Source organism: Helianthus annuus, chromosome 10 (genome assembly GCF_002127325.2).
Source record: "Helianthus annuus cultivar XRQ/B chromosome 10, HanXRQr2.0-SUNRISE, whole genome shotgun sequence".
Taxonomy (NCBI): Eukaryota; Viridiplantae; Streptophyta; class Magnoliopsida; order Asterales; family Asteraceae; genus Helianthus; species Helianthus annuus.
This window is the reverse complement of record NC_035442.2, coordinates 164,210,288-164,224,144: the sequence shown is the minus strand read 5'-3', so window position 1 is coordinate 164,224,144 and position 13,857 is coordinate 164,210,288. Positions and strand designations below refer to the sequence as shown.

At 36.7% G+C, this 13,857-nt stretch overlaps 1 protein-coding gene across 1 annotated transcript; it reads left to right on the top strand.

Moving 5' to 3' along the window:
* The first annotated feature begins 8,652 nt into the window (after positions 1–8,652).
* On the top strand, positions 8,653–9,553 carry LOC110883166 (uncharacterized mitochondrial protein AtMg00860-like). The gene is made up of 2 exons (XM_022130992.1): positions 8,653–8,839; positions 9,219–9,553. Exons 1-2 carry the CDS (start codon positions 8,653–8,655, stop codon positions 9,551–9,553), a joined length of 522 nt encoding a protein of 173 aa, XP_021986684.1.
* The last annotated feature ends 4,304 nt before the right edge of the window (positions 9,554–13,857 follow it).

Below are 13,857 nucleotides of genomic sequence, written 5' to 3'. Positions count from 1 at the left end.
CTATAATCACTAACACTAAAAGAAAAGAACTAAAAGACATTCGAGTAGTATCTCTGTCACGACCCCCAACCCACCCTGGACGGAGTCGGGAGCCGTGAGCAGTCCAGTGGTACCGGTGATTATTTTGAAAAATATTGCAGCGGAAATTTCATCAGGACCGTGAGTTAGGAAAAATATCAGAGTTTAGAAACACTGGATTTTATTTATAAAATAGATGGGATAAAACCCATGTTTTATAATGGTAACTTTAATAAAAATGATATTTCTTAATTTGATTTAATTGATAAAATAAGCCACTTCTTGAAGTCCTTCAGTGCCGGATCCGATCCTTACTCCAATCTACTGTAATTACCTGAAACGCGTTTTAAAAAGGTTTTGTCAGCGGGAAATACTGAGTGAATCATTCAGTTTACTAAAAATAGCACATTTGTTATAATTTACAGTATTAAGAGCGATTACAATGTTTCCATATCAACCAACTACCCACAGTATTTCTCACTCGACCGGATCTGTGACTGTGGTCATATCACCATTGGCTGCCCCAATGAATGACGTATATCATTGTTAGGGCTTATTTGCCTAACCTGTGTTAGGGCTTATTAGCCTAACCCTGTGATACTTCACTGTTAGGGCTTATTTGCCTAACCTATGTTAGGGCTTATTAGCCTAACCCCGTGAGAAATTAATATTGTGCACAATACCCCACATACCGGCTGTAATTTGGTGATTACAAAGACTTAATCCCTGTAATTATAACCTTGAAAAGAAACAAGCTTTTGTAAATAAATTTGATAAAAAGAGAATGACTCACATTTTAAGCATGCAATATTTGAATTAACAAGCTTCATGATTCAGATTCTTCTGAGAATTAGCATCTACTTTGATTGTAAGTGAATGGGGTAAAGTTTAGTCTACTGGTAAGACTAATAACCTATTTTAAGAAATGATGCACACGAAACTAGGTAAATAACTAATACAGCATTTACGACAATTCACGAGATTAAACCCTCACAACGATTAATAAAGTGCAATACTTAACAATTCAGCAGATTCACAACGAATGACAGAGTATAGCCCGAATTTGGACAGCACTCAAACATTCAAGTCGAAATCACGATGAATAACAAAGTATAAACTCAATTTGAGCAGCACTAAATCATACGTTCGATAGTTTCAATCGATCGGACGTTGAATCGTAATAGCGATCGAGTTATTACCCTGATTGCGGCAGCGATTTACGAATCGTGTGTGTTATTGAACTGTTTCTGCTATAATTCGACGTATACAACGAGAATTTACGTCGTTTTAGTGCCCAAAATCGAGTGCCAATGTCTGCTATTTATACACAAAAATTGGACATGCTTATGGACCGTAAGACTATTCCCTTACGGTCCGTAAGGGACACCAAATGGTCATAGGGTTGCCACGTGTGGGACTAGGCCTGCTGAGTTGATGAATTCGGAATTTTAAATTTTGACAACGAGTTTTGAAGATAATATCGAATGGGAATTACCCCTCTGAGTTTTAGGGGCCCTAATCCTGATTCTGATTGTCATGAAAATTTTAGGGTTTGTGCATAATTACTTGGGTGTCTCAACCAGGGTTTCTTATTGGGTAAATAAAATAACAGATATGAATTTTGATTGAGAGTTGTTTTACAAAATAGAGTAATATATAATAAATAATAGTTTTGGGGTAAATCACAAAAAGAGAATAAAACAGTGAGAAAAGAGAATGGACCTACTGGGTAACTTTAGGGTTCAACTAGAAAATCTTCTGGTATAAATTTGGATATAACTTTTAAGTTATTAAAAATATAATGCACTCGTGTTAAGTATAGTACCCATAATTCAACCTTGTCCCGAAGTCCCGAGATAGAATCCCAATGAACTTAGTCGGGCAGAGCCCTGACATGAGTTATGGGTTTCAGATCAATCGGAAAAGATAGCGGTGATCCGGAGTTAAAATACTTAAAACAGGACATCACTTTATTATTACTATTATTATTAATAAAAAAATAACAAATAAAAACATAGAATTTATACAAACAGAGTGGGAGGCGATTTGAGAAAGAAGTGATGTGCAAAGAATTGTTTACAAGTTCATCTATATATACTGATAGTAATAGTAATAGTAATAGTAACTTGGAGATCACTTAAAATGATATTCCTTCTGATCCATACACGTGTATACTATTGATAGTTATAATACACGTATACTAACCTACTCATGACTTTCATTTGGATATTTTAATATTTATTTTATTATTTTATATTTGTTTCTTATCTTCGATATGCATACATTTCAAAATCTCAATTTGTTAACATTACTTTATTTTATTATTTTATTATTTATATCTTATAATTAATTTAACTTCTTCACTGGTTTGGCTCTTATAATTTCTAAAATATAACTTTCTACAAAATAATAAATATATCATTAGAATGAGTATATTTTTGTCTACATTTTGAACCAAGTTTCATTAAAAACAGAGTAGGTTCAAATATAATGTTATTGTTATTATACGGTTCCTAGGCCTGTCTAAGTACTTCATATTTTTAATGGTCAGCTTACCCGTAATCTACCTGTCTAGTAATATAAGTTTTTATATACTTTTATTTTATTTAGAAAGGTCACATATATACAGGCCAATTTATTAATATGATATTTCAACCAACTATATAAAATAGTGTTTAAAACTATTTGGGTTGAGTATTTATATTAAAAATAAACTAGTTACTAGTTACTAGTGGTTAATAAATTTAACCAAACCTATAATTCTTATATGAAAGTAGGAATGTTACAATCTCAGTTTTCAGATGTCTTTCCAGAAGAATTACTAGGACTACCTCCAGATAGAGAAGTTGAATTCATGATTCACCTGCTACCAGGAACAGCACCAATTGCCAAAGCACCTTACCGTTTGGCACCCGCTGAAATGCAGGAACTAAAGAAACAATTAGATGAATTGTTAGAAAAAAGATTCATACAGGCAAGGTCATCACCTTGGGGAGTGCCAATACTATTTGTTAAAAAGAAGGACGGATTAATGCGTATGTGCATTGACTACCGTGAATTAAACAAGGTTACGATTAAGAATCGGTATCCATTACCAAGAATCGATGATCTGTTTGATCAACTGCAAGGAGCTCGATTTTTCTCTAAAATTGATTTAAGATCAGGATATCATCAATTAAAGGTACAGGAAGAGGACATTCCTAAAACCGCATTCAGAACAAGGTATGGTCATTATGAATTTACTGTCATGCCATTTGGTTTAACCAATGCCCCAGCCGCATTTATGGACATGATGAACCGAATATGTAAGCCATATTTGGATAAATTCATAATTGTCTTCATAGATGATATTCTAATTTACTCTAAAAGTAAAGAGGAGCATGCAAAGCACTTGCACTTACTTTTAAGTTTATTGAGAAAGGAAAAGCTTTATGCTAAGTTTTCAAAGTGCGAGTTTTGGTTAGAACAGGTACAATTTCTTGGACATTTAGTTAATCATGAAGGAATTCATGTGGATCCAACAAAGATTGAGGCAATTACTAAATGGAAAACCCCTGAGTCATCAACCGAGGTTAGAAGTTTCTTAGGATTGGCCGGTTATTATAGAAGATTTATTCGGGATTTTTCTAGAATAGCCATTCCCTTAACCAAGTTAACCTGTAAATCCATTAAGTTTGAATGGGGACCAAAACAAGAAGAAGCCTTTAGGATCCTTAAGCAAAGACTAACCCACATACCCATACTAGCATTACCAGAAGGAACAGAAGACTTCGCAGTCTATTGTGACGCTTCTAAGTTAGGTTATGGATGTGTATTGATGCAACGTCAAAAAGTTATAGCTTATGCATCTAGACAACTTAAGAATCATGAAGAAAATTATTCAACCCATGATCTAGAACTAGGAGCCATCATTTTTGCCCTTAAGATTTGGAGACATTATCTTTATGGTAGTAAGTTTACCATATACACTGATCATAAGAGCTTAAGATATGTTTTCGTGCAAAAAGAGTTAAATATGAGACAAAGACACTGGATGGAAATGCTTAGTGATTATGATTGTGATATTCAGAACCATGCAGGAAAAGCAAATGTAGTGGCAGATGCTTTAAGTCGAAAGTATCATGAAAAGCCAAAAAGGGTACTTTCTCTTAAATTAAATCTAAAAGTAGATTTAAATGACCAAATTAGAAAAACACAAGAGTCAGTAATCAAGGACGATACTGAAAAATTAAAAGGTATGATTAAAGAATTAAAACAAGGAACAGATGGAATTTGGAGATTTCATGAAAAGAGAATGTGGATACCTAAATTAGGAAACCTACGTCATCGTATATTAGAAGAAGCCCATAAGTCTAAATACACGATGCATCCAGGAAGTGATAAAATGTACCAGGATTTAAGGAAAAATTTGTGGTGGATAGGAATGAAAAAGGACATAGCAGTCTACATTTCTAAATGTTTAACTTGTTTACAAGTTAAAGCTGAACACCAGAACCCTCAGGATTATTGCAGCAGTGAGAAATGCCAGTGTGGAAATGGGAATTAATAACAATGGATTTTGTTACTAAATTACCCAAAACAAAGAAAGGTAATGATACAATCTGGGTGATTGTAGATAGGCTAACCAAGTCAGCTCATTTCTTACCAATGAAGGAAACTTTTAGTATGGAACAATTAGCTAAATTGTATGTAAATGAAATCGTTTCTTTACATGGAATACCTTTATCAATTGTTTTTGATAGGGATAGCCGATTTACCTCTCATTTTTGATCAACTTTCCAAAAGGCAATGGGAACTAAGTTAAAACTAAGTACAGCTTATCATCCTCAGACGGACGGACAAAGCGAAAGGACAATCCAGACGATGGAGGACATGCTTAGAGCTTGTGTAATTGATTTTGGAGGTAATTGGGACGAACACTTACCTTTAATGGAATTTTCTTATAATAATAGTTATCACACAAGTATCAATGCTGCACCATTTGAAGCACTTTATGGACGAAAGTACCGAACCCCAGTCTGTTGGGCAGAAATTGGGGAACAGCAACTATCAGGACCTGAGATAGTGCAAGGAACGACTGACAAAATCATTCAAGTCAAGGAACGACTAAAAGCAACACGCGATCGACAGAAAAGCTATGCTGATAACAGACGGAAGCCATTGGAATTTCAAGTAGGAGATAAAGTATTGTTGAAAGTTTCTCCTTGGAAAGGGGTAGTAAGATTCATCAAACGGGGAAAGCTAAGTCCCAGGTATATTGGACCTTTTAAGATTGTTAGAAAAATAGGACCTGTAGCCTATCAGCTACAACTGCAAGAGGAAATGGCAGGGATACATGATGTGTTTCCTGTATCTAATCTCAAAAAGTGCCTAGCTGATGAATCACTTGTAGTACCTCTTAAGGATATAGAGGTAAATGAACAACTCAAGTTTGTAGAAAGGCCTCTACAAATTGAAAATAGGAAATCAAGAATCTTAAGCATAAGAGATTAGTTTTGGTCAAAGTGAAGTGGGACTCCAAAAGAGGACCTGAGTACACCTGGGAGCATGAATCAGAAATGCGAAAGAAATATCCGCACTTATTCCAGTAGATCTCGAGGACGAGCTCTAAAACAAGGTGGGGAGGATATAACAATCCTCAATAAACTGTCATCCTCGATTATTTTCCGACACCCTAGTATATGTTAAAATATCCCAATATGTCTTTAATTATTACCTGTATGTGAAAAACCGAGCCTGAAATACGTTATACTATTAAAAATAAAATATAAAATCTGAAATATAAGCTGAGGCGAGCCGCATAGGATCCCACCTCACCCTTACGCGGGCGGTATCAAGGCTGAAACTTAGTCCGGTGAAATTTAAAGTTAAGGCGGGCTGCGTAAGCTCACCTTAAATCTTACGCGGGCCGCTAGAGATCATTAAACGCGGAGACACCCTGAGCCGACACGTGTCGACATCGTGGCGGACCTATACGCTGACCCAGCTAAGCTACATGTTGACCGGGTGTTGACGCGGGCCGCGTAAGGCTTCGCCTTACCTTACGCGGGCCGCCTGAAAGTCAAATTCAGCAAGTATAAATAGATGGCATCGGATTTCATTTCAGTTCGCTCACAATTTCAATCTCGAATCACAATTTCTGTAGGAAAGTTATAATACTCGGGTATTATACCCCTAATTAGTGAAGTTCTGCTCCGTTGTAAGTATTATAACCCCTGGATACGTATTAGATACGCTGCCCGATTGATCTAGGGTTCCGTAACGGCTGTCGTGGTTCTGCCCGAAGTAGTCGTTGGAGTGCCATCTCGGGTAGGGTATTACTAATGTTAAAATGGGTTATTATACTAACACGTGTGCTTTTGTGTAAATTATAGATTGTCACCGGGAAACCTTACGAAAAACCTAAAATAGCAATGTGAGTTGATCCGCTTTCTGTTAACAGTTTTTACAAAACCTTAACTATTTTACAATGCAATTTAGCAGTGATTGAGTCTTTGTAATTCTATAATTACTGCCGGTATGTTGGGGTTTTGTATACAAAATGTGAGTAACGTTACCATTGGACGAAGAGTAAGCCAATGTGTAATATGACCCTCTAGTCAGACTTGACACTACTGAATGAGTAATTGGGTAGATATAAGCATTGTAATCGCCCTCAATACTGTTAAGTGAAATTAAATGTTCTTGATTAAACTGGGATTCACTCACCAGTATTTCCCACTGACAAAATGTTTTTAAAACGCGTTTCAGGTAACAAAATGTGAAAGCCAATTAGAAGCCAGCTGGACAGCACTGAAGGCTTGGAAAAGTGGCTATAAAAGTTACCTAAATAAAGAAGGCGTTTAAATTAAATAAAAATGGGATTAATTCCTATAGACTTATTGTAATAAGAAACTTGGGTTTTACCCCATTGTTTAATATTATAAAAAGGTGGTTTTTACTCTGATAAACATTTCCTAACTACGGTCCTGATGAAAAATTCCGCTACCAAATTAGACAAAACGAGATACCACCGAAACTGGCTCGCGGCCGCCCGTTTCCGGGAATCAGGGATCGGGGGTTGTGACAAAGATTGTTGGAAGTATGTCTCCAACTATAATTCAATGTCCAGATTGGTTCCTTACCTGATTACTCCTGAACCCAAACACATTGCGCGTTTCATAGGTGGTTTGGCACCTGAGATTAAGGGAATGGTGAAAGCCTCCAAACCCACTACTTTTAGATCCATTGTGGATCTATCTCTCTCACTGACTCAAGACGAAGTGAGATTGAGGTCAATCAAGACTGAGATTGACGGGAAGAGGAAGCGTGAGGATAACAACTTCCAAGTCTTAAAGAAAGGGTAGTTTGGTTCCAATAAGAACCAACAGAGGTCTAATGATGACAAATCTAATTGCAAAACATGTGGAAGGCGACACTGGGGACAACGTCTAATTGATCAACAACCGAAACAATGTGGCATCTGTAAGAGGTCTGGCCATAAGTTTCAGGAGTGTAAAGACTTAAAGAATGCTTTTTGCTACGAGTGTGGCGAGAAAGGCTACATAAGGACCAGTTGTCCCAAGCGTACAACTGATGGAAATGCAAAACCTGGGGAGGCAAGGAAATCAAATGCGAGAGCCTTCCAGTTGACTGTAAAGGGGGCGGTAAAAGACACGAATGTTATAACAGGTACGTTTCTTGTTAATAACCTTTATGTACGTGTCTTATTTGATTCTAGAGCAGATAAACGTTTTGTAGACCATAAGTTTAGTGAACTATTAAATCTGCCCATAAGAACTTGAGAAATTGGCCTGTAATAATCCCACCTAGACCTTATCGGCTATTAATAATCCCACCTCAGAATATTCCCCCCACCAGTCCCACCTTTCACCTATTTTTCCTACAATGGTCCCAGGTTAAAAAAACCTTAACGGAGTTAAGCTTTTTTTCCAGATTACAAACAATTTTTTAAGGGCTTTTGATTAGAACGATGATACGAGTCCATTGATGTAGATGAAAACGGCGATTCAATTCGGGTATTTAAATTTCCAATTAACCAAAATCAAGTCACTTGGAGCACCATTTCGAAGTAAGTTTTACATCAATGGACTTGTATCATCGTTCTAATCAAAAGCCCTAAAAATTGTTTGTAGTTTGGCAAAAAAGCTTAACTCCGTTAAGTTTTTTTAACGGGGGACCATTGTAGGAAAAATAGGTGAAAGGTGGGAATGGTGGGGGTAATATTCTGAGGTGGGATTATTAATGGTCAATAAGGTCTAGGTGGGATTATTACAGGCCAATTCCCCTAGGAACTTTAGAACATTCATATGAAGTAGAAATGATAGATGGTACAATCGAATTAGCTTCCAAGATTCTTGAAGGATGAGCTATATCCATTAAGAATCACCCCATTCTTATAAATCTTTTACCTATGACTCTTGCGGGATTTGATATAGTCTTAGGCATGGATTGGTTATCCCATAACCAAGCCCGTATAGCTTGCGACAAAAAGCTAATCGAAATCAAATCCCCATCTGGCGAGACACTCATCATTCATGGAGGAAACACTACGGATTACCCGAGAATACGTCCTTGTTTAAAGAATCCAAGTGTCTGAAGAGATGATGTGTCATTTACATAGCACAGGTGACAATGCCAGTCATTTCTGAATTCCCTAAAGTATTCCCTAAAGATCTACCCGAATTACCCCCAGAAAGGAAAGTTGAATTTGGGATCGACATATTACCTGGGTCGGCTCCAATAGCTAGAGCCCCATACCGCTTGGCGCCAATTGAGATGAAAGATCTAAAGGCGCAACTTGAAGAACTTCTTGAGAAAGGTTTTATACAACCTAGTTCATCCGCTTGGGGAGCTCCTATTCTTTTCATTAAAAAGAAAGACGGTTCAATGCAAATGTGTATTGATTACCGTGAGCTAAATAAGATAACGATCAAGAGTTGTTACCATTTGCCAAGGATTGATGATTTGTTCGATCAATTGCAAGGAGCAAGTTTCTTTTCTAAGATTGATCTTCGTTCTGGTTATCATAAACTGAAGGTTAGAAGCGAAGGTGTTCCTAAAACTGCCTTTAGAACCAGATCCGGACATTATGAGTTCCTAGTTATGCCATTTGGATTCACTTATCTAGATAAGTTTCATGGATCTCATGAACAGAGCCTGCAAAACTTATCTAGATAAGTTTTTCATTATCTTTATAGACAAACATACTTATCTATTCCATGATAAGAACGATCAGGAGAAACATCTTAGATGTATTCTTGAATTGCTAAAGCAAGAGGAACTTTATGCCAAATTTTCTAAGTGTGAGTTTTGGCTTAGAGAAGTCCAATTCTTAGGACACATGATCAGTGATCGTGGAATCCAAGTAGATCCAGCCAAGATAAAGGCAATCATGAATTTGGAGGCACCCGAGACTCCTAAAATCCGCAGTTTCTTAGGTTTAGCTGGTTATTATAGAAGGTTCATTGAGAACTTCTCGAGAATAGCCACTTCGTTAACTGCGCTAACTCGCAAGAATGCTAAGTTTGATTAGGGACCAAAGCAAAAAGAATCCTTTGAAATTTTTTAAACAGAAATTGAGTAATGCACAAGTATTATCTTTACCCGAAGGAATTGAAGACTTTGTAGTCTATTGTGATGCTTCGCACACAGGTTTAGGGTGTGTATTAATGCAAAGAGACAAAGTGATTCCCTATGCATCACGACAACTTAAGTTGCATGAAAAGAATTACACCACCCATGATCTGGAATTGGATGCCTCTATATTTGCACTAAGTTATGGAGACATTACCTATATGGTATGAATTTTGTGATATACACCGATCATAAAAGCCTCCAACATATATTTAATCAAAAGGATTTAAATATGCGGCAACATCATTGGATGGAAACACTGAATGATTACGAATGTGAAATTCGTTATCATCCTGGCAAGGCAAATGTCGTTGCGAATGCCTTGAGTTGTAAGGGAAGGATTAAACCAATTAGGGTTCATGCTAAAAGGATTGAACTTAGAACCAGTTTGAATGAGAAACTGCTAGAAGTTCAAAAGCAAACCTTATTCGAAGCAAATGCTTCTAATGAAGGATTAGGTGGAACTGTTGATCATTTTACACCCGGAAATGACAGAATCTTAAGATTCAATGGGTTAGGTCCACAAATGGAGACGGGTGTCAACCACAACATTCAACTTGCGCCCGTTTTCAACTCACCGGACATTCCTTCGTCGGTTCGACTCGGCCTACAAGATGGAAGTGACGAAGACACAATACGAAACGAGAATGACATCATCATCATGACATCATGATGATGATGTCATGTCAATGAAATCAATGCAAGTCTGTATTGTTTACACTAACCTGATTAGAAAAGACAAAAGGAGCTCAGCAAACTAGTCACACGGGACAATGTCCAGCTTATAAATAGAATGTTTAGGTTGTCATTCTCCTCATCCTTTGACAACCACTGTCTCTCACTCACCACCAATATCCACCACTTTCCATCACATTACCACCACTATCCACCACCATTTCCTTATTGTATAGAGCTTGGTTTGTCTTAGAATCCAAGATCGTAAGAACTTATATTTATAAAGTTTTTCGAGCCGTTGCCGGAGACATGTGGATTTTAAGAAAGTTTGGAATCGACGACCTAGTCTTTTTCTTTTTCAAAATTTTCATCACAGAAGGTTAACACACGGGGTCGTGCCTCATAGACATGGGTCCATGTCTGTCACACCCTAAACGATGGCGGAAACATCAGAGTGAGACGAAATAGATTGCAAGAGACTTCATAACGCTATTTGTGACAAGTATTTAAATAATAAATTTTCATTTCATTTCTAAGAGTCAATTACAAGGATTGGAAACAATTACATCATGAATAATGAAATACAATACAATAAGAATACAAATTTAAAATGTGTATCTAAGCATGCTACTGGGTTCCATGCATCATCAACGTCATCGCTAAACCTGTAACATGTTTTAAAAGCATAGTTCAATATAAAAGTATTAGCGAGCATACAAGTTTGGTGCGTAGTATATAAGTATAAAAATGATAAGGAACAATCCACATGACAAACCTAGTTATAAAGATTAACGTATTAAACTGGCATGCGATTTACAAGTCAACCCTCTGTTTACTCAAGTATGAATGAATAAACCTAACATGACCTCTCGTTCACGGGTGGTGCGTTACTTGTATAGCGCTATACATGTTAAGTGGAGGCTTGTACGAAGCTAATGACAAGTTCATCACATAAGAATCACCCAGAAAACAGGAATCAAGCATAACAAATAGTAAGCATGTATTGGATTGTTTGTTTATGTATTTGCATAAGAATATGTATAATAATTGTGTTTTGTATATAAAACATGTTACACCCAAAAGTGTGAAAACGGTAAAATGGGTCAAGTATACTCACAAAATTGCATATGCTTTCCGATTATCCAATGTGACGAAGTTGTTGAGACTAGAAAGTTGGATATGTTCGATTTGGAGTTTAAGAGGTGTTTACATATGGTTCTAGGGATTTGGAGTTTAAATAACATGAAAATAAACATATGAAAATAATTATCTAACACCTATGGCACTTGTTCTTGACACTATGAAACTCTAAAAGAGTTTAAATGTTTTCATGGAACAAAGTTCCATTGGAATCGTGACAAGTTGTCAAGGCCTAAGATGATACAATCTACTAGCTTGACGAATGTCCATTAGTTCATCACCAAGAATTCAATTATTTGGTTGTTACATAAGTATTACATAATGTATATTACATCATATATATCAAGCATGACCTAGAAGATTGAAGTCTTCATTTAGGCACCTCTAAGTATCATGGAATTCATACATGAGGTAGGAAGAACAAAGCTTCCATTTAGGTACCTCTATTATTCACCACTACACTTATTATTATAAACAACAAAGAGGGTCATGAACTTATAAGAAGTAATGAGATAGCAACAACTTATTCTAAGAGAAAAACATCAAGCAATGTGTGAATTTTTAAGTATGATAGCCCAAGCTAATCTTAAATCACACAATCATCAAACCTTAGGCTTGGACATCACTTGTGGGTTAAACCCTTGAACAAAACAGAAAGTTTGTGAGGTTTTAACCTCTGATTTAACATGTCTCAACCTTGTTTTTAAGCCTAACTAACCATAGATGAGGTTATAAGCATTAGGACATAGGTTTTAGATGAGATTAACTCAAGTTTACTAAGTTTAACAAAGTTTTAGATGAAAACAGAAAAGTCAGTCAACTTTGGAGCCTTTTTGGTGACGTTGCAGGGTCTGGTTCTCCATGGAAAACCAATGGAAACGTAGCTAAGGTCAATACAAAGAAGTAGGAAAAAGAATCGAGTGAATCGGATAAGAAATGAGTGAGTTATGCTCACTTTTGTGAATGTTGGTATTTCTACTCGAACTTATGGAATCATGTGACACATGTGTCACTTCAATCACCAAAACAAATACCAAACCAATGACATATTGTATTTCATACTTGGGACTTGTAAATATATGTGTATCGTTTGCACATATCAATTCTTGTTCGATTTCAAGCTTTAAATCGTTTTCTAGAGGGTTATACGCGCACTAATGCGTAAATATAACCAGTTTAATGCAACAAACACTCCGAAATAGTGAAATAGGCTTAACATACCTTAAATAACCTCCACATAACTTAGAAATAAGTTTTGGATGGTTTGGTGTGTTGAAATCAAGTTTGTTCGATCGCAGGGACTAATTGTGTCAAACTGCGAAACTATACCGATTTGTATAGTAACGAACATTCCGGAACTTGATCATAAGTTAAAAATTCCCTAAATATCCTTTACATAGCTTAGAAATAGGCTTTGAGGGGTTCGGTATGCTAAAATAAACTTTATTGATCAATAGGGACTAAAAGCGTCAAAAAGTGCATAAGTTTGCATCTTCGCGCATATCTTACGTTCTGAATATATCGGGACATCCAAAAATTTATGTAAGCATTAAAATATTTTATTTTAGTGTTTGGCATAAGAAAAATCCATTCATCGCGTGATTTGGATCGTTTTTGCGTTCGTTACGACTTCCGTCGTAATTAAGCAAATAACGCGATCGTACGACCAAACGAACCGACATCCGGCATATTTTTGAGCATGTTTCATGTCCACAATGTTTAGGCATCATTTTAGGGCCTTAAAGTTGGCTTGACAGGCCTTAAAAGGGGTGAAATAAGCTTAAAACACTAACAGGGACTGAAACTGCAATTATGAGAAACTGTTGCTGAACTGTGACACTCAGGCGGGCCGCGTAGCCCCCTTGTGTTTCTTACGCGGGCCGCAAGGGTCCTCTGATCTGCACAGAATCGAATTCCCAGCTGTTAACAGTTGTTGCACCTGTTTTCTTCTCTTGCAAATGGGTTTTGCAAAACCATGGACTCATTCTAGGGACTCTAATGGTATTAGAAAACAAGGGGCACACATGGAGGGCTAGGATTGAAGCTCGTTTATCGAGGAACGATCTTATTGGTTGTGTGAAATCTATAAATACCCTCTTTGTTTCATTTCTTCCTCACACAAATCTGATCTAAAGTGCTCTAAGTTGAAGTCTTTGCTTCATACCTGAGCTAGTTGGATCAAGATTTGCTTGCGGGGACCCTTTGTAAGTATTCCTTCGTTCTTTTATCGCTTTTCGAGTCCGAAAGTCAAACTGTGTTTGACTTTCTGCATTGACCAGTTTATAGTCAATGCGAAGTTCGTTTGAACTTCATAACGTGAGCGTAATCACGATGGTTATAGTCCCTAGTGACTATACCTACTAATTACCACGTTATCTAGGTGTAGTG

Bases quoted from the DNA above. Each gene is read 5' to 3' on its own strand.
- LOC110883166 (XM_022130992.1), top strand. From the start codon at position 8,653: ATGCCAGTCATTTCTGAATTCCCTAAAGTATTCCCTAAAGATCTACCC. The intron at 8,840-9,218 runs GTTTTATACAAC...TTATCTTTATAG, and splicing joins TGAAGAACTTCTTGAGAAAG to ACAAACATACTTATCTATTC.